The 27,719-nt window shown below is 44.8% G+C and overlaps 1 protein-coding gene across 1 annotated transcript in view; it reads left to right on the top strand.

Annotated features, from left to right (window-relative positions):
• The first annotated feature begins 3,570 nt into the window (after window positions 1-3,570).
• TGM5 (transglutaminase 5) overlaps window positions 3,571-27,719 on the top strand; it is a 31,077-nt gene continuing 6,928 nt past the window's right edge. The window contains exons 1-8 of the mRNA XM_049614128.1: window positions 3,571-3,652; window positions 10,483-10,776; window positions 10,889-11,134; window positions 14,427-14,545; window positions 17,007-17,135; window positions 17,746-17,923; window positions 26,734-26,872; window positions 27,518-27,621. Of these exons, the coding sequence (XP_049470085.1) occupies window positions 3,571-3,652; window positions 10,483-10,776; window positions 10,889-11,134; window positions 14,427-14,545; window positions 17,007-17,135; window positions 17,746-17,923; window positions 26,734-26,872; window positions 27,518-27,621 (1,291 nt within the window). The remainder of the gene's footprint in view (window positions 3,653-10,482; window positions 10,777-10,888; window positions 11,135-14,426; window positions 14,546-17,006; window positions 17,136-17,745; window positions 17,924-26,733; window positions 26,873-27,517; window positions 27,622-27,719) is intronic.

Below are 27,719 nucleotides of genomic sequence, written 5' to 3'. Positions count from 1 at the left end.
TTGACAATAGCCAAGATAAGGAAACAACCCCAGTGTCTGTCAGTGGATGAGTGGACAAAGATGTTCACACACACACACACACACACACACACACACAGAGAGAGAGAGAGAGAGAGAGAGAGAGAGAGAGAGAGAGAGAGAGAAATATTATTCAACCATGAAAAAGAAAGGAAATCCTGCCCTTTGCTATAACATGGATGGACTATGAGGGCATTATGCTAAGTGAGAGATAAGTCAGGGACAACAAGTACTTTATGATATCACTTATCTGTGGAGTCTAAAAAAGCTGAACTCCTAGAAACAGAGAGTAGATTGGTGGTAAGTGGGGGCTGGGGGTGAGGGAATTGGGGAGATGTTAGTCAAAGAGAAGAAACTTCCACTTGATAGATAAATAAATTCTGGAGATCTAATGCACATCATTGTGATTATAGTTAACAATAGTGTATTTTATACTTCAAATTTACCAAGAGACCAGGTCTTAAATGTTCTCACTGCAAAAAAGAAATAACTGTGTCATGATGGAGGTATCAGTAACACTACGGTAGTAACATTACAACATATAAATGTATCAGATCAACAGGTTGTACACCTTAAGCTTACACAATAGTATATGCCAATTATATCTCAATTAAAAAAATTAAAATATAGTTATCATTATAAATTGGCATATTTGCATCATGGAAATTTTGGAAATTCCAGAAACACAGAAAAGGAGAGCATGCTCTTGCAGGTTTTCAGACGTGGGCCCTTTATCCTTGCCACTGCTCACCTGCTCAGTGGCTCTGCAGGTTCACTTGGCTTATCTCACCACCCTCTCCTCCTCCTCCTTCTCCTTCTCCTCCTCCTCCTCCTCCTCCTCCTCCTCCTCCTCCTCCTCTCCCCTCTCTCCCCTCCCCTTCCCTCTCATCTTTCTCCTTTCTCTGTTTTTTAAAATTTATTTTGCTTTCACAGGCTGCTTTGTGAAGGAAGGGCAGGAGCCTGCACACCCACCCTCCACCCTGTGTGCTGGCTGCTCTCGTCCCCACTGAGTGCCGTTGGGCATTTCTGTGGGGCTCTGTCACTGCTTTGTCACTGCTGTGTTCCAGGTGGCTCCTTGCCCACCTGCCGGAGAAACTGAGCTGGCTCCTGTGGAAATCTGAAACCTTGCTCCACCTGCCAAGTGCCTGGGCCTCCTTTGTTTAGTCAGTGCCCCTCCTGTCAGGTCAGCCTGGGGGCCTGGCAGTGTCACTTGTGTCGCTGGAGGGAAAGAGTGGACAGGCTTCCTACTGGGCCTTCAAGGGCCTTCCATAAGGGCATTAGCCATTTCTACCTTCCCAGTTGACCTTTCAAATTTTCCACTCTCCTTACACAAAAATTGGCTGTAAAAAGTGTACTCTGTAGTGTTTTCTTTTTCTTTCATGTAGGCAAGCCTGTCTGGCTTCGTTTCTCTACCTCAGCTGGACAAGCTAGACAATCTCAAAGTCCCTTCCAGCTCCAAAGGCCCTCAGGACCCAGGATGCTGGGGCTCATGCCCCCTGTTGCAGAGTGCCTTCAGATTAGGTCCTGGCCAACCCTCCTTCACTGTCCTCGCCCTCCCCTTGTCTCATAAAACCCGGTGTGCTGGCCTCCCAGGCAGTGGTGCCCACAGACAAACTCTGAAAGAAATGTCCTGGCTGTGCAGCAGGGGGCACAAAGCAGACCAGCTCCCAGGTCTCCTGACTGCTGGTCTTCCCCAACAATTCCCCGCCATGTTCATGTCCCCAGCAATTCCCCATATGCTGCTCAGTGTCACTGTGTGATATAAAGCACAGAGCTCCGGGGCCAACTTCTAGGTCCCTCAGGTGCAAGACAATAGTAGCAGTGCCAGCCCCCAGAGGGTTACTGTGAGGATCAAATGAGAAAGTGTGTTCTAAAGGGCTTTGTAAGTTGTGAAGTACATTCATGTGCAGAGGTCCCTGATTGGTTTAGTCACCTCTTCTGAGTGACTGTCTCCATTTCTGATCATAGAAAAGGAAGGAGGCAGGGGTGCCTGGGTGGCTCAGGCAGTTAAGCGTCCGACTCTTGGTTTCAGCTCAGGTCATGATATCACGGTTTGTGAGTTCGAGCCCCGAATCGGACTCTGCACTGACAGTGCAGAGCCTGCTTCAGATTCTCTCTCGTGTCTTTCCCTTAGCGTCTCTCACTCTTGCTCTCTCAAAAATAAATAAATAAACATTAAAAAGAAAAGAAAATGGAGGAGGCAGAGGAACCCACCTGGATCTGCCAATTCATGCTTCCCTTTGCTACTGTTTGGAGGGAATCTCCCATGGAGCCCATGGACCCTGATTTTACAGACAAGGAAACTGGAATGTGGCTGAGGGCATACTGGGAATTCATGGCAGGGCCAAACGTTAGCATCCTAGTCTCTCTGAGTCTTAGAAAGGTCTGGAGGTACCCCACCCCCATCCTGGTAGAGCTGGTTCAGGGGGATGGCAGGTGAGCCCACACCTCCCTATTTGAGTGTCCCAGGATCTGCTCTGTGCCCTTCCCCTGCAGGTCACAGCCCTGCTTCCCTCCAAACAGGAAGGTGCCCATCAACTCTGCTGAGCTTCCCTGGCTCTCCTCTGCCTCCCTTACCCTAGACAAGCCACTCTGACCAGAGTTGACTCCCTCCCCCAGCACACACACAACACACACCTTCTGACTAATGATTTGTAGGAATCAAATGAAAAGCTAAACCTATAAGCCAGCTCCTTAGCTCAGTGCCATGAAATAGGCTGCTGTTGTCGGATGGCCACTGGGCACCTTCCTCTTTGGCTCCTTCACCTCTCCAGACCCACCCGCCCTCACTGCACTCACCTTCCTGTTTCTCCTCACAATTAAGCTCTCCTGCCTATGCCTCCTCCTTCTCCCCAAGCTAACCCATTTCCACTAGTGTGGCAGTGGGTTCAGGCACGTATCCATTTGTTCGTGTATGGATCATCTTTTAATTCATTCAATTGCACGGTCAACAAATATGAACTGGAAAACTGGCCATGCTTCAGATACTGCATTAAGCATTTATGCACGACTTTGGAGTCTGACTTTTGTGTGCGAAATCTAGTTCCACTAGTTCTTAGTGATCTTAGGAAAACTATTTAATACCTTTAAGGCTCGATTTCCTCACCTGTAATATAGGAACAATCATAGTACCTAACTCAGGGGAATGGCATGAAGATTAAGTGGGATGATGCACTGGAACTGAAAAGATGTCGCTAGTTCTTCCGGTAGTTTCACTATTAGCCATTATCATTAGTAAGCACTGGGGATAGATTAATAAGATATAGGCCATGACTTCCCGGGGGATTGGTGGGGAAATAGGCTAAGTATTTATAACGTGGAGTATGAGTAGGCTAATAGGGAATGAAAAGGGGGTGCCCCTAAATGCCTGGTATGCCTGGCGTGGTGGAGAGGGGGTGTTAGGAAGACCTCCTGGAGGGGCAGCACTTGAGCCTGGATCTGAGAAAGGTGAGAACTGAGAGAAGGACATTTCAGAAAGAGAGAGACTGGCAGGTGCAGTAACAGGTGCAGGAAAGCAGATCTGCATCTGAGAACGGCAGATATTTGGCCTGAATGGACTCCAGGCAGGAAGGAAAGATCCTGAAGAGATTTGTGGGCAATGTTGAGAAGTTTGGACTCGACCTACTGCTGGATTGTAAGCCAGGAGCAACCTGGCTGAATTGGCACTTCAGAAACATCACTGTGATGGCTCATTTGGAAAAAGGACGGGTGGGAGACTGGTTAGGAGTTGTTGTCCAGGCACGGGGTGCTTCAGTGAAGGCAGGGCCAAGGGTCCAAGGAGAATAGGCTAATTTTAGGAGATAATCAAGAGTTGGACTGGCAGCACTCAGTGGCTGATGGGCTAAGGGAGGTCAGGAAGACAGAGAAATACGAGATGGCACCCAGGTTTCTCCCAGAGTGACTGGATGATGGACCAGAAATGCTGGAGGAAGGGGAGAGGGGAGTGATGCCATTCTGGAATGAAGGTGTGTGTGTGTGTGTGAAGTAGTGAATTGTATATGTGAATGGATACTAATACTGTAAGAGCAGACTGGGAACAAGGAAAGTAGAAAATACAGGAAGGAGGGCAGATGGTGGTGAGTGAGGTTTCTGAAGAGGGAGGTTAAGGGACCCAGAAAGCAGGGAATGCAGTGGAAGTTCCCACAGGAGGGAAAGGCAGGGTGGGGGCGGGGGCGGGGGCTTTTAGGGTGTCCTGCCCACTCCCTGCTAAGGGCCCTTTCCCCTCCTTCTATCTGTCTCCTCCCATCTGTGCTTTTCTCCCTGCATGCTCACTCCCAGGACTTGTACTGTTTGTTCTTAATAGAACCAAGGACATCCACTGGCATTCCTACATTCTTACTTATTTCCAGAACTCCTCCATGCATCTTCCCAAGTTTATTTCCTCTACTCCTTTTATTTGAGATTCGCCTTCACCTGGGCAGTCTCACCCAACACAATAGCTCTGCCCCAAAAACTAATACCAAAAAAATCATACCAAGGGTGATCCAGAGTGGGTTCTCTTGCATTTGACATCTAGAAAGTGGCCCTTCAGGATAAAAGCAAGCCAGAGTTCTAGGCTTGAGAGGCTCTCCCAGCTGTGAGCTGTAGTCTTGGGACCCTGGTATTCTTTCCTGTAGGGGCACAGCCCCTTGCATCCCCAGAGAGGCCATCAGCTCACCTCTCCCACCTGGCTCCCCCACTATAGTACAACACCTGCCATGGAATGCTTCATTGCCCAAGAGCTATCAAATGCTCACATGGCATAAGGCCCTGAGAGTTCATTGGCTTCCACACTTCTTCCCAGCTGAGCAACACTGCCAAGAAAAACCTGAGGGCAAGTGAGAAAACCAGTTGTGATCTGCCCAGTAAGCAGGTGGCAGTGCAGCAGCCACCCTGCCTTCGGTGTCTCTTGGAGTCTTAAAGATGGAAGGGGGAACAAACGTACCAGGACCAGTTTCCTGAAGCTCCAAGCCACCCAGCTGTTCTGTGAAGAGTGGCCCAGGAACCAGAGACAGCGGCCATGGAGCAAGGTAGGGGAGGCTCCCTGGGGCTGCAGGAGCTAAGGAAGAAGGAAGACAGAGAGACTGTAGGAAGTCAAGGGGAGAATGGATTCAGAGGAAGAAAGGAGTAAATAAAGAACTCAGGCTGAAAGAACCCAGAAATTTCAGAATTTGTTGATAGTCAGAGACCCACGAAACGAGCTGGAGGCCGGGTGGTAAACATAGCCAAACAGCTGTGTACCAGCATGCCTGCTTCCATAGCCCAGTGGGACGGGGCAGGGCCAGGGATTAGTGGGTCAGGGAGCCTGTCCTCTGCCACTTGCTGATGCCTTAACATTTAGCAAGTCACTTCTCTAGTTCCCAGCCCCCATGCCTGAAACGTGAGGGGGCAGGGTGGACAGGATGAACTTGAAGTTTTCTTCTGGCTCTGAAATTCTCTGCATCTTCAAACCTTCTCTTTTTCCCCACTTCAGAAAGTCTGTTCCTCATTTCAGCTAATATGTTCTGTCTATATTTCCTCTCTAGAAAGCTGCTTTGACGATTAGTTCGTTAGTTGAAAACATTTCTAAAAATGAGCTCAAATTTCTACATATTTAACAGCTTCACCTTCACTTACTCTTTTTGTTTAAATTTTTATAATTTTGGGGGTGCTTGGGTGGCTCAGTTGCTTAACCATCTGACTCCTGATTTTGGCTCAAGTCATGATCTCACGATTTGTGAGATACAGCCCTGAGAGTAGGGCCCTGTGCTGACAGCATGGAGCCTGCTTGGGATTCTCTCTCTTCCTCTCTCTCTCTCTCTCTCTCTCTCTTTCTGCCCTGCCCTGCTCACTCTCTCTCAAAAATAAATAAATATTTAAAAATTGAAAAATGATTTTTATCTACACAAGAAATATATGAATATGCAGTTGAAGTAAAATAAGACAATAATTACAGATAAAGTTACAGTCCCTTGACCACCACCACCAACCCCAGCCTCATCTCCAGAGAGGCCACTGTGGTCATATCTAAGAGAAATCATGGTTACTAGTCTTTTGTCTACATATTTATATTTGTGTGTGCATATGTGTGTGTGTGTGTGTGTGTGTGTGTGTATAAGATCAGTACATATGTAAAATTATATATATATATATGACTAGCTTTTTTGGTATAAGTATCATAAATATCATGGTATAATCACATTGTACATATTTTTCTACAACTTGATTTTTTTTTTCACTCAACAGTATGTGGTTGGAGCTCTACCCATGCCAATTAGTACCTTTAAATCCACCTCAAAAATTTCCACTTTGCAAAGTACTCCATAGTACGGGTGTAAGTAATTTATTTATCCATCCCATTTTGATGGGCATTTAGGTTGTTTCCCATTTTCCAGTTATATAAGCAATGCTGCAGGGCACATTCTTATGTATGCCTCTGTACTCATGTGGGAGTGTCTCTCTAGGATTGATACTGAGATCAATTACTTTGAAGATTCTACCTATAATTTCCTTTCTATTTCTCTGATCATTTTACTCCCCTTCATCCCCTCACATCAAGGAGAACAAATATGCCCAATAGTAAATGTACTTCCTATTTGAAAGTCTGGTGTGTGGGGTGAAGAATAATCCCAGCATTATATGCAGAAGTTAACTTGACCCATGATGTATCCAGAGGATGAGATTTGGCCCCAGTGCTGGCTGTCAGGCAGATGTTGCCATACCTAGTGAGGAGTCTAAGTCATCAGCCCAACCTGAATTGGAGCCAGTAAATGATCTGTGTAGTCAGCTGGTCTCCAAAAGGGATGAGCTTCTTTTTCTACTACCAGGGGAAAGCCAGGTGCTCTCCCAGCTATCAGTGGCTGGTTCCTTTCTGAAGACCAGCAATGGCAGCAACTGTTGAGTAATGGAAAGAACACGGGACTTAGGCCAGTAACCCTAGGTTCAGCCTTAGAAAAGACATTTAATATGCCTGAACCTTGTTTCCCATCTCCAAGTGTGAATGACATGACATTTCATCCCTCCAACATTGTGGTGAGGACTCAATGAGATAGAGTGTCTAGGATGGTGCCCAGCACATAGCAGACAAGCCTTCAGTGAGGTGTTGGTTGAATTTGAAATAAGTGCAGAGTGATTATGGAAAAGATAGAGAACTCTATTCAAACTAGCAAACATCTTTTGGTACCTACAATGTGCTGATCATTATGCTTATATTTCTTTCATAAGAAACCCCATACCCAGGGTACCTGGGTGGCTCAGTCGGTTGAGCATCCGACTTCTGCTCAGGTCATGATCTCGCGGTTCATGGGTTCGAGCCCTGCATTGGGCTGACAGCTCAGAGCCTGGAGGCTGCTTCAGAATCTGTGACTCCCGCTCTCTCTGCCCCTCCCCTGCTTGTGCTCTGTTTCTGTTGCTCAAAAAATAAATAAATGTTTAAATGATTAAAAAAAAAAAGAACCCCATACCCTGTAGCAGTCATACCCCATTTTCTCCTACTTCCAGCCCCTGGTAAACCCTAATCTACCATCTGTCTCTATGGGTTTACCCATTCTGAATATTTCATATAAATTGGATTATATAGGGCAACTGGGTGGCTCCATAGGTTAAGCATCTGACTCTTGATCAGGTCATGATCTCACAGTCCTTAAGTTTGAGCCCTGCATCAGGCTCTGTGCTGACAGCACAGAACCTGTTTGGGATTCTGTCTCTCCCTCACTTCCTCTCTCTCTCAAAATAAGTAAATAAACTTAAAGTGAATCATATAATATGTAACCTTTTGTATCTGGCTCCTTACACTAAGCATAATATTTTCAAGTTTCATCTATATTATACTGTATTCAGCATTCCTTTATGTGGCTGAATAACATTCCACTTTACAGATATACCACATTCGTTCATCCAATATCCAGATGGTGGTCAATAACCAGATGGTTGTTTCCATCTTTTGGCCATTATGAATAGTGCTGCTATCAACATTCATGTACAGGTTTTGTGTGAACAAATGTTTTCAAATTCTCAGGTCCATACCTAGGAGTGGAATTGCTGGATCATATGGTAACTCTATTTTTGACATTTTGAGGAACTGCCATACTGTTTTCCAAAGTGGCCATACCATTTTACAATCCTATCAGCAATGTATAAGCGTTCCAATTTCTCCACATCCTCCCCAACACTGGTTATTTTCCGTATTTCTTATTAGAGCCATTCTAGTGCATGTGAAGTGGTATTTCATTTGCATTTCCCTAATGATTAATGATGTTTAACATTTTTTCATTTGCTTATTGGCCTTTGCATATTTTTTTGGAGAAATGTCTATTCATATCAATTGCCCATTTTTTATTTGTGTTATTTTTTTAATCATTGGGTTGTACACATTCTTTATATATTCTTGATACAAATCCCTTATCAGATATATGATTTATAAATACTTTCTCTCATTTTGTAGTTGTCTTTTCACTTTATTGATGATATCCTTGAAGCAAAAAATTTTTAATTTTGATGAAGTCCAACTTATAGGGTTTTTTATTTTGTTGTTTGTGCTTCTATTGTCTTATCTAAGAAACCATTTCCAAGTCCAAGATAATGAAAATTTACCCCTATGTTTTCTTCTAAATGTTTTATGGTTTTAGCTCTTACATTTAAGTTTTAGATTAATTTAGAGTTTATTATTGTATATGGTGTAAGGCAGGGTTAAAACTTCATTCATTGCAAGTGTATAGAAATATAATTAATTTTTGTATATACATATTGTATTCTACAACCTTGATGAATTTATCTGCTAGTTCTAATTTTGTGTGCAGATTTGTTAGGATTTGCTATATTCAAGATCATGTCATACATTAATAAAGACAATTTTACTTATTTCCAATGTGTACTGGCTAGAATCTCTAGTAAAATGCTGAAGAGAGAAGATACCCTAGTCTTGTTCCTAATCCTAGGGAGAAAAGTATCTAGTATTTCATTATTGTGGATTTTTCATAGATACTCTTTATCAGTTTCAGCTAGTTTACTTCCTTTCTTAGAGGTAATTTACTTGTTGGGTGTTTTTTATTATGAGAAGATGTTGGATTTTGTCAAATGTTTTGTTTTGTATTTCTTATAATCTAGAATACAGCTGAGACAAAACAGCTAGGCCTGTATCCTCATTGGCTTACATATTGTGGTAGAAGGCAAACAAATGAAAAAGTAACTACATAAATATCTGAATATTTCTTGCTGATCCTGAAATTACTGGCTCCCAGTAAAAGTTTGTTGATAAAAAATGAACAATTGAGCATGATATTAACTCAATGAAGCAATTAAGTTTCACTATAAGTGATGCAGTTAAGTACTCTAGGCCAGTGGGAGATGGAAAGAAGGGTGGGTCAGCTCAGGCAGGCTTCATGAAAGAGGTGGGTCTTCAACAGGCCTTGGAGGACAGGTAGAATTTGGTTAGATTTTGTTAGGACAGACGGAATGAGAGGGCACTCTAAGTTGGGGTTACAGCAGGATCAAAATACGTGGACAGGTAGGGCTACCATTTGCTTGGGCACAGATTGGTTGGAGGAGAGGGCCTATGCTTGGAGTGTTGAGAAGCAAGAACGCAAGTAAGTGAAGGCCAGGTGTGGAGGGTCATAAGTGTCAGGTTAAGGAGTGTGCCTTTTGTATGGTAGGCTGTAGGGTATCTCAGAACTTTTAAAGCAAAAGGATGGCATGATTAAATTGTCTTGAGGAAAGATAATCTGGTGATGTGTTAGGAGAGGATGGTGTAGGAAGCAGGACACCTAATGGAAGTGGTTATGGTCACTAGGGTAAAGTGAGGAGGTCAGAATTATGCAAATGTGGAAAGGGTCAAGTGGACACCAGAGATGTTTTCATGGAATGAAGGGACGTGTCCACATATGAATGGAAAAAGACCAAGAAAGAGATGGGTGAGCCAAGTGTGACTTAAAGGTTGTGAGCCCAGGTGCCTGGAGACCACTGTAGGACCATGGCCAAACACGGAGAAGTCAGAAATGGAGTCCTTCTTGGGGAGACACACTTGGAGAGTAGTGAGATCAATCTGTGTTTTATCAGAGGCTCCAGAAGGCTGGGAGTGGGACTTTCTTTGACTATCCTCAGCATCCCAGCTCCCAGGGCATTAGCCATGTGACATTAGTGGTGGTCAGGGAGCCAGCAAATTGCTGAAAGCATAGTAGTTAACTACCAGACCTGGAGGCTGGCACAGGGGCAAGTGACATTGTTAACTTGAGTCTAAAAACTGGATGCTGGGGTGAATCTGGAGACATGCTAGGCTGAAGGGAGCAATCAAACTTGGCCAGGACTATGAAAGAGGTTGGACAGAGGCAGAAATCCATGTACCTCTGGAGGGCATAAAAGGGGAAGGGGATAGAGGGTTATAAAAGCAAGAAAGAGAAGGAATAAGGAAGTAACAAAGAGGCAGTTGCAGGCATGAAGCCTCATTTAATCCTCATACCAATGCTGTAACACTGGTATTATGGATTCTGTTTTACTAACTTGGAAACTGAGGCTCAGAGAGGCTAAGTTTCTTTCTCAAGTTTGTACAACTAAATAGTGGTGGGCAAGATTGGACCAGACTCTACAGCCCTGCTCTTTCATATGCCCCTGGCTGCCCTGTTGCAGGGCTGGAGGTGGCCCTTACAGACCTCCAGAGCTCCTGGAACAATGTGCGGCACCACACAGAGGAGATCAGCTCTGACCGACTCCTGGTTCGCCGGGGCCAGGCCTTCAACATCACTCTGTACTTCAGGAAGCGGGGCTTCCAGCCAGGCCTGGACAATATCATCTTTGTGGCTGAGACTGGTGAGGACCCCTGAGGGCTGTGTGTGTGTGTGTGTGTGTGTGTGTGTGTGTAGGAAGATTCTGGAGGGTTGAGAGTTTACTGCAGAGAGCCTGAGTTCTGCTTCCCTCTCAGGACCCCTACCAGACTTGTCCAATGGGACTCGAGCCCTGTTCAGCCTGGCAGGTCATCATGGTCCCAGCCCATGGATTGCCTCTCTGGAGACCAATGGGGCCAGCTCCCTGGAGGTGAGCCTGTGTGCCCCTCCCACGGCAGCCGTGGGTCGGTATCTCTTGAAAGTTCATATTGACTGTTTCCAGAAGTCTGTCACAGCCTACCAGCTTGGGGAGTTCATCCTGCTCTTCAATCCCTGGTGCCCAGGTAAGGTGGGGTGTCTGTGTGTGGGTCCCTTGTCTCTGCCCCTTTGTCAGTGCCACAGAGAGCCAGGCTCAAGGATTTCTAGACCCCTGTTCCCTGACTACCAGAAACCTCCCAGTTGTATGCACTCAGCATCTACTCCCAAGCACCAGAAACAAGGCAGGAAGAACTTGCTATTTACTTATTTAGAATTTTTAAAACATGAGCAAAGTCATCTTTACTTAAAAAGAAACTATTGAGGGGCACCTGAGTGGCTCAGTCAGTTAAGTGTCTGACTTCGGCTCAGGTCATGATCTCATGGTTCATGGGTTCAAGCCCTGTTTTGGGCTCTGTACTGACAGCTCGGAGCCTGGAATCTGCTTCAGATTCTGTGTCTCTCTCTCTGCCCTTTCCCCATTCGTGCTCTGTCTCTGTCTTTCTCAAAAATAAGTAACATCAAAAAAAGAAAGAAAGAAAGCTATTGGGACACCTGGGTGGCTCAGTTGGTTAAGTGTCTGACTCTTGGTTTCGGCTTAGGTCATTATCTTACGGTTTGTGAGTTTGAGCCCCGTGTTATCAGTGCAGAGCCCATTTGGGATTCTCTCTCTCTCCTCTTTCTGCTCCTCCCCTGCTCATTCTCTCTCTCTCTCTCTCTCTCAAGTAAAAAAAAAAAAAATGTTTATTTATTTTTGAGAGAGAGATAGAGTACAAGCAGGGGAAGGGCAGAAAGCTGTCAGTGCAAAGCCCGACATGGGGCTTGAACTCATGAACCATGAGATCATGACCTGAACCAAAGTTGGACGCTTAACCAACTGAGCCACCCAGGCACCCCAATAAAATAAACTTTTGAAAAGAAGACTAATATAATTAACTTTGACCACTATTAACATCTACCTTTACCACACATTTTTAAATTAACTTGTGTCTTTTCATTCTAAGAATAAGAAGTGTATTGCATTGAATATTTGTGGAATGAAGTAAAGGAAAGAAAGAAGAAAGAAAGAAAAAGAATGAAGGAAAGGAAGGAATGAAGGAATGAAGGAAGGAATGAAGGAGAGAAAGAAAAAATGAAAGAAAGAGGAAGGGAGGGAGGAAGGAAAGTATAAAGTGAAAAGTAAAACCTTATCCCAAACTCCAAGTTCCATCTTCCAGAGGAAAATTCTGTTAGCATTTTCTTGTGTAGTCTTACAAAACTGTTCCATGCTTAATCAAATATGTATTTATGCATATATACGTATGTGTGTGATTATACAGTTGTACCACAAGTGGGATTATATAGTACATAGCATGATTTAACTTGCTTTTTTTATTCAACAATTCAACTTTGAATATATTTTCCTATCAATATGTTCTTTTTAATGGCTACAATTACTCCATTGTTTGGACTACCAAATGTTTTTAACTAGTCTCCTATATATGGGTATCTTGGCTGTTTCCAGTGTTTGTCCTAGACAAAGATATATGGAATATCCCAGTACCACCTGTCCTACGATCTCTGTAATCTAAATCCACCTGAGGGCAGAGTAGTTATACAGACATACAGACATGGTATGGGCAGAATGAAGGACAAGTCAGGTGGAGAGAATGGGAAGAAGGGCAGGAAGAGTTGAGAGTTGAGAATGTGTCTGGTAGGCTTTGGAGCAGAGGCCAGACTCAACAGTCCTATTCTAGTTGGAGGATATCCTCTCTCCTTCCTCCCTCTCATTCTACCTGCTCCTCCAACCTTATTCTAAGGGGGCTAGGTGAGTCATACCAGAACCTGGCTGGGATCTAGCATCTCTAACCACCTCCTACTGCCCTGTCATTGAGTGGCCCAGAGCTCTTACCCATTAGCCATATGAAAACGCTCCACCACTGGGTCAAGGAGGACAGTTGTCTATCTGTCTCTATCTCTCTCTCTTGTATACACACACACACACACACACATGTCCTGGCCTCCAAGACTGTGGGTTTCAGACTTGTACTTAGGCCTCTCCTGAACTGTGAGGAGGAAAGTAATCACTGTAGGGCCTTTTTTTTTTTTTTTTTTTTTTTAAAGCTGTGCCCCATCTAGGTCCCAGAAGACTCAATATGGGGCTAGGGGTTGGTAGGCCCTGAAGACAGGTTCAGTGGCTACCCCATCACCATGTCCAAGATATTGGCTAGGGACCCCCACCCTGCAGTGCTGGCCACTGCTAGCCCCTGCTGTGAGGAGAATATGTGTGGTCTCAATCATGAACCTGCAGATCTGGTCACACTGGTGCAAGACCTCATTAAAATGGATCTTCTCTAGGAGTCTGACTCTACCAGAGTCCATGCAGGCTGAGTCTGAGGCTGCCTCTGAGGAATTGAGGAGAGTACTTTTACCTACAAGTTAGGTGGGCCTTCCAGATTGTTCTAGGACACTGCAAAGAGGACACTTACTCCCATGGCATTTATTTGTTCATTCTCAACTTAAAAAAATTTTTTTTTATATCATGAAAGCAATATGTGCTCATTCCAAAAAATCTAGAGAATACCAACAGGCAAAAAGAAAAAAAAATTACTATCAACATCTTTTAGAATAGTCTTCAAAATCCTTGGTATAAATATGTTTTAAACAAATGTCAATTCATGCTGTAACATTATTATGTAACCCATTTAAAACTTAACATATCACGTGTAGATTTCGATGCCTATATGTACAATTTTGTAATCTTACATTAATCGTGTATGTACAGAATTCTGTGGTGGACATGGCTATTTAACAAGCTCCCAGAACCAGGCACTTAGGTTGTTTCCAGCTTTTCAGTGTTACAAACAGTACTCAAATAAACAGCTTAGCATCCAAATCTGTGTGTACTTCCTAAATGCTGTCCTTAGGTTAAATTCCTATAAAAGGCATGAGAAGGTTAATGCCAACCCCTAAATTCTGGTTTGCTCTTTTCCAGTCAGGTTTAGTTGAATGTAGCAGAAAAATCATGGAATATGGTGACATATGGACTGTGTTCAAACTTCACTCTGTGTTTACATGTGATTTGGACAAGTTACTTATCACTCTGAGCCTGTTCCCTCCACCCTTAATTAGATCAGGATGTAAATGTGCTTTGAAAACCAAGAAATTCCACTGAAGGTAAATTTTCACTATTCAACCTCATGTTCGTATTGAACCTGCTGCTGGTGCTGAGGGATTGTAGAAGGTGGGTCTCTCCAAGAAACCTCCTCTTCTGCATTTTGGTGACACCCAGTGCCATCCCCAGAGCTCAGTTTCCATAGGACTTTGCCTTCTGGGGATGGGAATGAGGTAGGAAGGGAACGATAACTTTTTTGCTTTGTGTCCTGCCACTTTGATTCCTAGGGGATTCTGTCTACTTGGACAGTGAGCCCCAGAGGCAGGAGTATGTCGTGAATGATTACGGCTTCATTTACCAAGGGAACAAGAATTGGATCCGCCCGTGTCCCTGGAACTATGGACAGGTGAGTCTCAGCCCTATTCATAGCCCATCCAGGCCCTGGGCTTGTGGGAAGTGGGGAGCAGGAGCAAGGTGGGAGGGTTCTTCTCATGCAGGGCTCACCCAGAATGGACAAATGGTAACATCAAAGTGTGAGATGACACTCCAGGGAGCTAAATGAGTCGGAGGATATTCTTTGCTGATCACGTCTGATTTGAACATCAGGATCTAAGGGGGAAGGACAGCTAAAGGCACCCACCAGGGAGTTCTATTGACCATGATGATGAGGACAAAGGGACAATAATGAGGATGGCCATGGCAGTGCCTGGTTGTTGTTTGTTAAACTGTTTCCAGTTGGGCCCCATTTGCCTCTCTCCCTTCATCTTCATTATCTAGACCACAGACCCTAGAATCAGTTCCGTCACACTGAGGAAACTTGTCCCTGAACATCTCAGCCAAAAGCAATGTTAATGAGCAGTGATGTACTTCCTTCCCGGTTACTATTGCATCTCTCTCTGTCTCAAAAATAAATAAACATTTAAAAAATTAAAAATGGGTACTTAGAACACAAAGGGCATGCTAAGCACCATCACCAGAGTGGTGTATGTTCCTCCATGTTTTGTTTCTTCTGCATATTCTAAAACGTGATTGTATTTGTAAAAATGGCATCATATTAATCGGAATGTGTTGCAACTCCTGCCTTATTGCAAGGCCTGCCTCCCACATAAAGCTCAGCCTACAACAGGTGCTCCAGGAAGTCCAGGGCCAGGCCAGGGAAGAGGGTTCTTAAGACTGGGATCCGGCACCACAACACTGTTGGAGGAAGAAGACTAGTCTTGGCTGCTGGATGGCTGTTGGCTGGGAAATCTTAGGAGCCTTTGTGGAGCCTTGTGTCTGTTTGATATGAGTCCCTCTCCTGGACTTGCCCAAATAGAACTCCAACACATGTGGCCTCAGGCACAGCCTAGGCCTCCTGAGGTGGCTATTTTCAAGACGAGACGTGGCAGCCTCAACTGGTGCCAACTGACCTCCCCAACCCCTCACTCAGCACGGGCAAATGAGGATCCAGAGAGGCCCTGTAGACAGGAACCTACCATCATCTGTGAGCAACAGAAGTGAGAAATTGCTTTTTTTTGAGCCCTGGCTCCTTCCCTTTCTTCCTGTCTCTTATTCAGTGAACTTACATTGAATGCCTGCTGAATATCAGGCAGAGTACAAGATGTTAGGGATATGAAAATGAATTGAATGCTGTCCCTGAGCTCATAGTATAGTGGGGACTCAGTCACATAAGCAGGTTACTTACCATGCAGTGGGATATGCAAAGACTGAGATGGGCACAGGATGTTCTGAGAGCCCAGAGGAGGAGCACTTGGTTGGGAATGGAGTCATCGGGGAAGCTTCCTAGAAAAGGAGATGCTTGAACTGAGTTAGCCAAGTGAAGAAAGGTGGGGAAGCATGAGCAAAAACACAAAGGTGAGAAACAGTTTGGTCTGCTGCAAGGGTTACAAGGAATCTGGTAATGCTGGAGCAAAATGATGAAGCAGGAGGAATTGAGACATGAGGCTGGAGAGGTACAAGGGGCCATATCAGGGAGGGTCTTATGTGGCTGTTAGGGGAGGTTAGAGTTTTGATTCTGAAGGTCTAGAGGCCTCTGAACATTTTAAAGCAGAAAAGTGAACTGATTAAACTCTCCCCTGGGGAAGATAGGTCAGAGAAAGTTCCTAAATCCTGTTTATTGTCCAGTGGGAATATTACATGGGGATAAATGCATTCATTTACTCTCATTCAACCAAGATGCATGGAGTCCTTACTATGTGCTGGGCACTATGCCAGGTCTGGGGCATACAGTTACAAGGACAGCTGGAGACAGACAGAGTATATGCTCAGGCAAGCAAGACAGAGCTTGGCTCCATCATTATAACTGACGTTAAACCAGGCTCAGGCTCAGGGAAGGCCTCAGATAAAATGTCATTCACACCAAGCCCGAAGGACAAGTCAGCCTGCTTTGGGTGGGAAGCTTCCATAACTCACACACTATTAGTCATTCCAGAGCATGACTGAGTCACAGGTACCGTGGCTAGTTCGTGCCAGTACCTCAACAGTAGCTGCCAATGGTGAGTTGGGGTAGCAAGTGCAGGTAGAAGATGAGGCAACGTGGTTTTAGCAAGAACATCCCATAGGCTCCAGGAGTGAGAGGAGAAGAGGGAGAAACTGACTTTTTAGCCAGTCAGACTCATTGGAAAGAACCCCAGCGATTTGATTTGTAGGACATACAAACTGGGTGAGTTGTGACACCAGAGCTCAGAGATCCTGCACCTGCTTAGGAGGCAGTTTATGTCCGTGCTACTGGACACAGTTACCTTACAAATGGGATCGTATTCCGCAAACCACTCCATTGGAGAGTTGGGTGGGATGGGTCATGAATTTCTTGTCATATCTACATGTGCCAACCATGGGAGCCTTGCTTCTCTGCATCTCCCTTATAGTTTGAAGAGAATATCATAGACATCTGCCTGGAGCTACTAGACAAGAGTCTGAACTTCCAGATTGATCCAGCTACAGACTGTGCCCTGCGGGGAAGCCCCGTCTACATCAGCAGAGTGGTGTGTGCCATGGTGAGATTGGGTCTGGCTCTGCCCACCCGGGGTATGTCTAGGGAGGGAGGAAGCTGTGTGTGTTGGGGGGTGCCCCCTGACAATTGTCTCCTGCAATGGGGGTGGGGTGAAGAGTGGAGAGCAGGGACCCTCTGGCAAAGCCAGTTTGGATGAGGCTAATGAAAAAATATGGGTAACAGGTTTTCTCAGCTGAATTCCGAAATAGCTGGGTGTGGGCCATTACCTTCATTAATTCCAAATTAATGTTTCAGGAAAGGCTGAGTATAACTTTGGTTTAGGAACTGATCTTGTTTTTTTTTTTTCTTTTTCTTTTTGTTTTTTTTCAAAATTTCCTTTGCTCTGAGGTATTTTTAAGAGCTCTTGGAGCCAACCTCTAGCTTTGCAGGGGGTAGTAGAAATAGAATGATCAACTAATTAACAGTAGAGACAAGTCAGAATGGCCAGTTTCCTACCCCCACCACTTCCCTAGCAGGTCTGGAAATTCCCAGGTAAAACCAGTTCGAAGAGTCCTTTGTGTCTCAGGCCCACAGACCTTGCAAAGCAGCCCACACATCGCATCTTGCTGAGCAAAAGAATGCTTCTAATGGTTCTATATATGGTTTCTCTTCAGATCAACAGCAACGATGACAATGGGGTGCTTAATGGAAACTGGAGTGAGAGTTATTTAGATGGCATCAACCCTGCAGAGTGGACCGGCAGTGTGGCCATCCTGAAACAGTGGCATGCCACAGGCTGCCAGCCAGTGCGCTACGGGCAGTGCTGGGTCTTTGCTGCCATCATGTGCACAGGTAGGGAGTGGAAAGGGCCACATGGAGAGAACAAGTAATGTACTGGCTCATGTCTTAGACCTCTGAACCATTCTTGTCCCAGTCTTGCACAGTTCCCACTAGAGGAATGTTTGGAAGGAAGCCCCTCTGTAAAAATGTCTTCTCACTGACCCCAGCTTCATGTATCTGGACTTATTTCAGAGGATGGTTCTGAGGCAGAAATTAAACACTTTCCTGTCCTTTCTCTTCCTCTGAGTTTGGACAACCTAGGAGCCTGGCTGGAAATTGTTTGGTCCAAGATAGGAATGAGATGAAAGGCCAAGTATTTAGAAAACTTACAAACTGATTAGTGCCCTTTCTGAGCACAGAGCGTGGTCTTGACATGGGAGGGAAATGTATATCGGAGTGGTGGTATGGGCCATGGGGCCAGGGAAAGATGGAAGTCGACATAAAATGACCTTGAATTTGGAGTTGTCTCATGCTCAGTAGGCCTGGAGGCCTGACTCAGGTCAGAGAGGTAGGGGATGGAAGAAAACAGGAGATCAGCTTTTTTCTGATAGGAAGTGGATGCTACACTAGTAGAAGGAAAGCTAAAAAAAATATGTATGGGAAAAAGAAGGCAAATGGAAGTTGATTTGCAGATAGCAGGAGGAGCAAGCAGAAGAAAGGGGTGGCTGTGAATCTTGAGGCAAGTGACACCTAGAAATGAGTCACATATAGAGACAGCAGGAGGAGGCCTTCTGCTTTACCCAGGGTCCAGCTTGCTATTGGCTCTCACCCTCACCCTGACCCCCATACCTAGGCTGCTCTCAGCCTCCAGGCATGCATATCTGTATACCTGACTTGGGTCACAGTCAGGAAGTTCTTATTCTTCTTAGTTAGGGAAAGAGGCCAGTAGCAGCTTTCACTCACAGGAGTCTCTAGTCCATTCCAGGGAGACCAGATCTGCCACAGCTTCATGTTTATTGCAGACTCAGGCCTTTCGTGTAGAAATTCCCTGTATGACAAAGCCTGGTGCAGTCTATGTGCTTGTATGTGCTGAGCCCATCTCTGGGCTCTTGGAGGAAGCCTAGAGACAGCCCGGCTGTTGAGCTGCCGAGGAAAGAGCACCAGAGCTCTGTTCAAGGGCACAAGGAGGTTTCTGTCAATACCCACAGAGGATGACTTCAAATAGGTTGGTGAGGAGCTCTTCCTCCTTTTCAAGTGCAGGGCCCCATCTTGAGTTGGAGGCTCTGATTGCCCAGGGACAAGAAACTAGGAATTCAACAGCTTTGATACCCAGAGCCACAGAGATATGGGTGACCTGGGATGTCTGAGTCATCCAGGGAGCAGGCACAGGACTGGTAGGCAGAGAACAGATCAGTCTTGTGCATGTTGGAGAGGGAACCTTCCTTTGTGCGGAAAAGCCTAAAGACTAATGGGCCAAGTGTGCATGTAGAGAGGGAGAGGACCAGGGTTTTGGGTGTGGTTGTCTGGAACTGGCAATGAGAGGGGTGGAGCCAGTGAATGAAGATTGTGTAATGAGAGCAGACCAATTAAAATGTTTATGAGAATCATGGCCCCTTTGTGACCTGGGAAGCAAAGGGCTGAGCAAAGTGGGTCAAATGTGGCTTGATCCAACTATAGCTCAGGCAACAGCAGCTTTTCCCCCAAAGGGCCACCATGGTGTATATTAATAAGTATATCTGTTTGAAAACTCATTTATTCATCCAGCCACTTATTGAGTCCTTATTCTAAGCTAGGCACTGTGCTTTAAGTATTCTTAGATACAAAAATAGGTAAGACCCAACCTCTATCCTCCGCTAAAATTAAGGATTTATCAAATTCCTTAGCCCAACAGAGCTACCAAGGCACATTTATTAGTAATATTGTTTTTATTTCACAATCACTATAGCTGATGTGCATTGCAGACTTCTTTTGTGCCAGGCACTGTGCATTGGGGACTTCTTTTGTGCCAAGCACTGTGTTAAAATCTTGACAACCTAGAATAATAGTGAGGCATGTGGACTCTGGAAGTAGACTGCTTTCAAATACCAACACTACCATCAAATGGCTGAGTAGCCTTGGGCAAGTCAGACTAGTGCCTCAGACTTATGATGGGAGAAAGTAACAGTACCTACTGAATAGGGTTATTGAAGGACTGAGGTATGTGGAATGTGCTAAGAATTAATAGTGCCTGGCTACAGTGAATGTTCAGTAAACATCAGCTAGGATCACCTCATTTGATACCCTCAAATGACTATATGGGGTAGGTTCTATCATCATCATCATCTCCACTTTGCAGATGGGGAAATGGAGCAGTAGAGCCAGTCTCACATCCAGGTCTGGTATGCTGTAACCACTAGGAGATACTAATACATACATATCGCTAGCAACTGCTACTTACCCAGCATCCTCTGCACTTCAGGCATATGCCGGGCACTTTTACTCTTTCTATCCTCACAACCGTCTGCAAAGTAGATATCATTACCATTATTTTACAGATGAGAAAACTGAGGCTTACAGTGAACAAGTGACTCTTGTCTGACTCAGAAATGCATTCCCCCCCCCCCCCGCAGCTCTGCCTCGCAGAATTGCCTTTTTAAATGTCAACATATTGATGTCAAGTTCCTAATGAAAAATCACCAAAAGGAAAACGTGCATGCATCAAATTTTGAACAGGATTTTTCTTTGACATTCAATTAATTGGCCGTTATTTGGGGAATTTCAAACAAATCTCTGGTCTACCTTTTCTGTACTTAGGGCTGGCCACCCACAGCTCTCAGTCATCAGGCTTTTCCTGTTCTGGCCATCCACTCTCTGCTACAAGGGACCTGGAGAGAGTTCCAGCAGCTCCCCTGCCATTTGTCAAGGTTCTAGGGCTGGTTCTTTTATATTCCAATTGCTCTTTTATACTGTGGCTTTTTTTTCTGTGCTCCAGGGCAGACTAATCTTTTCACAGTCCCTCAGTACTATCCCTTCCCACTGCAGTTTACAGCGTCAGAGTGGGGATTCCCTTGGTCACCAAGTCCCCCTCTCTCTTGCCACTCTCTGTGTGGTCTATTTTTTGTTGTGCAGAAGCTTTCAGTCAGCCCTCAGTTCTTCTTCAAGAGGAATTGCTCTATAAATATGTGTAGATTTGGTGTGTCTGTGGAGGAGATGAGTTCAGGGTCTTCCTACATTGCCATCTTGGACCAGAACTCCTGAATTGTACACTTTACAAGGGTTCTGGTATGTGAATTATATCTCAATTAAGTTGGTTTTTTGCCTTTTTTTTTTTTTAAGGCAGTCATCCTGGGAATATGCCTGGTCTGTTCCTGCCCACAGCTGCATGGGTAGGGATAGGGTCAGCAGTGACTTGGAAGACATGAACATTGACTGTGAACAGGTCTATGGGACATAATCCCCTGCTCTATAAAGTAGAGAGGTGGCCCAGGAGACATGGGGGGAAGGATGGTGGGAAATGGTGTGGGAGATGAGGAGGTTGTGTTGCTTAGAGCTAGGCCCTCCTCTCTTCACCCAAAACTACCCCATGAGTACACTTTGTATATTGGATCCCCACTTAACGCTTTACCTTGCATGTAGGGTCCTCTACTTAAAATTTTTTGAACACCCCTGGGCTACATGTCACCTAAGATTTCTTCTCACTCAGTTGTGTAGTGGCCTCTATAAAGTACCTCATTATCTTCATTTGAATACAACTCTTGTCCTCACTGTTTTCACTGAGCCCTTAGCTCTCAAAGAAGGAATCTCAGCCCCAGTCCTGGTGAATTTTGTTGCCTCAACCTTTCACTCAAACACAAATCTACTATTGTTCTCCATTGATTAATGAGACATCAAGGCTTGTGTGGAATGTTCCCTTACCAGGTTGTGGGTTAATATTTGGCCAGTACCTAGAAAAATGCCTGGCACATGGCTAATTTTACATAAATATTAGTTATTATAATTAGCCTGATACTGTTTTAATCTCAGCTTCTTGGGCTCCAGAGGTCTGACTGGATCTTGCTCACAAGGTGTTTCTAGTCATCCCCCAAAATTCAGTTCCCCATCATCTGTCTCACTTTTTTACTTTATTTCCTTCTTTCGTTCCTTGGAGTGTTTAGGGTTAATCAATCATATTTCTCATTTCATGATATTTATCATAATAGGTCTGGTTCAGGCCCCTTTTTAAAAAATTAATTAACTAATCAATTAGTTTTTCCTCACTTTTGTCTTGCAACCCATTCCTATTCACCTTCCTCCATGATAGGGAAATATTTTGATGTATTTAATATGTAACATTGTCTCTGAATGCGTTCTTACCAAAAAAAAAAAAAAGTATATTGTTATAGTGCAATATTTTGTCCAATATTTATATGTTATATTTTTCATCATTAGAAGTTCCACTGGATCTTCTTTCTATCTTCCATTTCTCTTCTTATGGTCATGTTTTCCTTTACCTCCTCTTGAGCATAGTTATAATATTTAACATAGCTATTTTAAGGTCCTTGTCAGCTAATTCAATCTCTCTGTTATTTCTAGATCTAGTATATTGATTGACATTTGTCCTGGTTATGAGTCATATTTTTCTGCTTCTTTGCATGCCTGGTAATTTTTTTAGTGGACATTATTTTTTTAAAGCAGTTTTAGGATTCATTGTCATTGCAGACAAACAAGAACAGTTCTAATATGAACTTGTGAAGGCGTATCTGAAAAACCAAGACAATATAACCATCTTGGTTTAAGGAACAATTAGAAGCATGGGAGGAGAAGATACTTTTACCATTTGGAAGCTTGATGCTTCCGGGGAGAAATTAAAAGATGCTAAAAATCATCATATTTAAATGGAAACACTTCAACTCTATTAGCTGAAGTTTGACTGTATTCTTCAGTTTAAGCCATAGAAGTGTGGCAGCAAAGCTGATCAAGCGAATTTCAACAGATTTAACTCTAACTTTCCACTGATTTCTCTTTTAAAATTGGTGCCACATTTCCACATGGGGAGCTGGTGGGAGACAGGGGAGGAAAACGAACTGGTGAGAAGATTTCACAGCTAGTCCTGAAATAGACTCCATGTTTAATACACCATCAGGATGATGTCCATCACCAGTCAAAAGTGAAGCTGCACTCCTTGAGGACAGGAATGTCTTTCATTTTTGTGTATGCATCTAACCCATTGCCTGGTTAATCACAGGGGCTTGACATGAGCACTGGATGAGTGCTGAATGGCTGAGTGAAAAGACATAGTAATTCATGCTGGGAGTGTGGTGTGGTGTCATATACCTTGGGAACTCTGCAGGCCTTTCCAGATTCTGATATCTGGTCCACCTTTATCTAAGCATGACTGTGTGAGGGTTGCGTGCATGTGTGTACACACACACAAACACACACACTTCCCTTTTATGTAGTACTCAGTTCCCCCAAAATTATTAGTGAGTCACCTGAATCTCATGTCAAACTGTGAGTCATTAGGACTGGTAGTCTGCAGAAATCTTATTCACAGGTTAAAGACAATACATGTCAACACAGATTTAATGAGCATCTACTTTGTACCCAGCACTGTGTTGGAAACAAAGAAATATCAAGAAAAGCATCTGATATAAATCCTAGTCTAGGGGGATTTGTAATCTGGCTGACAAGATAAAACAAATACAGGAGATCACAGAGAGCTCCATCCAGTGATAAAATATGCAGCACAGGTGACTGGATTAAGTGAGAGCATGAGAAGGGAAGTTAGTGTGGCATGAAGTAGTCAGTGAAAACTTGACAGAGGAAGGTGCATTGAGAATGAGTTGGTGCTGTGATGCCTAGTGAAGTTGCAGTGGTGTGGCTTGTAGCTAGAAGCATGGGGATGTTTTGAGATCAGAGAATGAGGGGCTTAAATCCTGCCCTGGCTCTCCTCTTTCTGCCATGTGACCTCAACCTCTCTACACTTCAGGTTTCTCCTCTTTAAAGTAGGGATAACCACAGGGTTTGGGAGATGAATAAATGAGATCATGCCCATGCAATGCTTGGCACCATGGCTGGCACTATGATGATGATGATAATGATGTCATCAACTGGCAAAGAAGATGGAGAAGACTGAAAGACAAGCTCAGTTGGGCATGTGTCTAGAAGCAGCGAGGTCTCCATAGAGGCTCAAGATTCAAGTTCAGGAGTTGTGGGCACAGAAGTAAGAGGTGAATCCACAAGACAAGATGAGCTATTGGTGGGAGGACAGAGCATGGAGGACAGAGGGAGCAAGACCCTGGGAAAAATATAGTGTATGACTTCATGCAAATCTGAGTGCTGTTAGCTCTCTTAGTGTGGTATGGAAGCAAGGCCTCACTCACTCCCCATGTGAGCAACCATTCTAGCCTCACCATGGCTTTACGGTGACAGGCTGTTGTCCTCCATGATGACAAAAGCATGAGAACAGATCAATGCAAATCCATCACCACTCAAAGCTTATGCTCTACTGACAGTCAAGCTTGATACCTAAAGCATAGGGCGCAGTCATTATGAAAGTGCTGTGCAAAGTCAGAAATCATGAGAACAGGCAGAAGATTTGTGAGACACTCATTCAGCCTTCTAGCAATGATGCACCATCAAGTTTCTGCAAAACAGGCCTGGCTCTGTGTTGTTAATGGTCATATAATGATAACGACAAATATCACACAATCCCTCTCAGGAAGGCAGACTCATAAACAAACCATCACAAGTCATGTGCTAAGTCACGTAAAGAACTTCAGAGTGCCATGGGCACAATGCCACGTGTTCAGGTGGAAAAGGTTCATCCAGCCTTGTTGAGCACAAGCTGATACCACCACTGACGGTTCATGTGGCTATTTGTGAATTCATCACTTGGTGTGAAGAATGGAGGCTTGTTTCCTGCTTTCCCTGCCCATCCCTCCTTGGCACCTTCTCTTATTATCAGAAGTGTTACCCACCCTCCTGACTGTAATCTTAGCACAGATGTGCTCACGCAATGCTCCTGAGTCACCTGAGTGCTCTTGCCTTATTCCTGTCCCATGTTCCTTTAGTGGCAGCTTTTCCAACCTCACCCTCCCCTCTGAGGCGGTCCTGTGTTACCTCCACCTACAACTCACTTGTCAGCTCTGCTCACTCCCTGCCCTCATTCCTTGGCCTTGCACAGAGCTGTGCCAAGGAGAGCTCCAGGTTCCCTTTTGGGATCCTCTCCCCCTCTTTCCGAGCTATATCCAGAGATGTCTCTACACCCTGACCTGGAGAGGCTTTGTGCAAATAATTGTTAACATAGGAAAATGCATGAAATGTCTAATAAGGGAAAAATACTAGAATGCTGAACTGTGTGCACAATACTGGGAGGTGGGCTCAGAATTGAGTACGAGCCCAGCAGTGAAATCGGGATTTGAGTGATAGGTCTGCCACTTCCTAGCCATTTGACGTTAGTCAAGGTTGCCAACTTTTCTTAGCCTCTGATTTTTTTAAAGTTTATTTATTTGTTTTGAGAGAGAGAGAGAGAGCATGCACACCTGTGAGGTGGGGAGGGGCATAGAGAGAGGGAGAGAGAGAGAGAATCTTCAGCAGGCTCAATCTTAAGATTGAGCAGGCAGAGAAACTGCCCCCAAGGAGGGGCTTGATCTCACGGTTTGTGAGATCATGACTTGAGCAGAAACCGAGAGCCAGACCCTTAACCAACTGAGCCACCCAGGTGACCCTCTTAGCCTCTGATTCTTTTTTTTTTTAATTTTTTTAACATTTATTTTTGAGAGACAGCAAGACAGAGCACAAATGGGGGAGGGGCAGAGGGGGGGTTACACAGAATCCGAAGTAGGTTCCAGGCTCTGAACTGTCAGCTCAGGGCCTGACATGGGGCTCAAACTCACAGACTGCGAGATCATGACCTGAGCCAAAGCCGGCTGCCCAACCAACTGAGCCACCCAGGTGCCCCTGATTCTTAATCTTTAAAATGAGGATAATAATGGTAGCTTCTGTGTAGAGTCGTCCTGAGGATAATATAGCAATATGCCTGGCTGATATTATTGAATTTTATTATTATTATTATCATCATCATCACCATCATCATCATTATTATTAAATGGGGTGGGCTGCCAATGCTGGACTTGAAGGGACAGGGTCCCCAGGGCATCGGCAGTAGGATGGGCTGGGGGATATTGCTATGCTTAAAGAGTGCAGAATGGGGGAAATATGGCAAGGGACAAAGCACAGAAGTTGGCTGGCAGAGGGAAAGATGCCCTCTCAGGAATAAAAACAATGTAGTACCTCCTTTCTAGAATTTCTCTACTGGGTACAAACCCTCACTTTTCTAAGCTTTTGTTACACAGTTTCCTTCCTTTTCTGCCTTCCTTTGTGACACTTTCCTTTATAAGCTTCCAAGACAATACACCCATAGAAAAGGAGGAATCCAAGCCACAGACACTTTGTCTAAGTATCTGATGGTCTGAGCTGAAATTCTAGCATTTGGTTTGAAGATGGAGATTCACAGCCAAGAGATGAGCAAGACCAAGTTAGGCCACTGAGTAGTCTTGCCAAAGGAGTCGTGCCTACCCAGTCCTGCTTGCAAAGTCAGGGACTCACAACTTGCTGGAGTTTCTGTCAGCCCTGGCAGTGCTTCTCTGAGCAACCAGAAGCCCAGCCTCTGCACAGTGTCTCTTCCATGAGCCCCGGAGAGGAGTTCAGGAAGGTGGGGAGAGAGGTTGTCAATATCATCAACCCAGTGCTCCAGACAGCTCCCCTGACTAGTCCTGCAGGTGCCAAAGAATGGTTTCCCTGGGCCCAGGGCCCTACATCCAGGAATCCATAGAATTCCTGAATCCACAGCCCACAGGAGTTTTGTTTTTGTTTGTTTGGTTGGTTGTTTTTTTTTTTTTTTTTTTTTGCTCTTTCTGCAGTAATGAGGTGCCTGGGGATCCCCACCCGTGTGATCACCAACTTTGACTCTGGCCACGACACAGATGGAAACCTGATCATAGATGAGTATTATGACAGCACAGGCAGGATCTTGGAGAATAAGAAGAAGGACACTGTCTGGTGAGAGACCACCTCTCTGTCTCTTTCCAAGGCAAACTCCACCAGCAGATAGTGGGGCAGGACTGTGCCCACAAGCCTGCTATTCTCCCAGACCCGCCTCACTTTTACCAGTCCCAGGGCCCTGTATCCCCACCTCGAAGGCTGAGACATAGCTGAACACAAAAACGATTCTGAGTTTAGAATCCTCACATCACAACAGCTTTCTGCCCTGGGTGAGATTTCCCTCTTTGCCATCTCCTTCATTTAATACTCAGCCTATAGTTCTGACTACAGGAGGGCCTGAAGCCCCACCTCAAGACACACCCATGTCTGCCCCTGTGACTCAGCAGCACACACAAGAAAGGCCATGAGGACCTTTGGGAGAGAGAGAGTGAGGGATATTTAACTTCAGTTAATTCCAGTTAATATAGAGTTAATACTCTCTATTCACAGAAGAAAGCTCTTTTCTGGGCAAGTCAAGGCTCACAGGAGGAAAAGCTGCCACTACTCACCCATAGAGTTTGAAGGCTTAGGGTGCATTAAATCTGTCTTTCTATTTAGCGGTCCATGTACCCATCGGCCCCTGCCTTGCTCTGGAAAGAACACAAGCACTACAAGCTCTCTCTTGCCTTCATTTGACACTGACTCCTCTGGCTTCTCCTTCAGGAATTTTCATGTGTGGAATGAGTGTTGGATGGCCCGAAAGGACCTCCCTCCCGGATATGGAGGCTGGCAGGTGCTGGATGCCACCCCTCAGGAGACGAGCAATGGTGAGGCTGTCCAGAAGAAAGGTGGAACCCACTCCCCAGAAACCGCTCTTACCCCTGCCTGACCCTGCAGCAATGACCCATCGTGGCTCTTCTGTTCT

The sequence above is a fragment of the Panthera uncia genome (genome assembly GCF_023721935.1).
Source record: "Panthera uncia isolate 11264 chromosome B3 unlocalized genomic scaffold, Puncia_PCG_1.0 HiC_scaffold_1, whole genome shotgun sequence".
In the NCBI taxonomy this organism is placed as follows: domain Eukaryota; kingdom Metazoa; phylum Chordata; class Mammalia; order Carnivora; family Felidae; genus Panthera; species Panthera uncia.
This window is presented reverse-complemented; position numbering and strand designations above follow the sequence as displayed.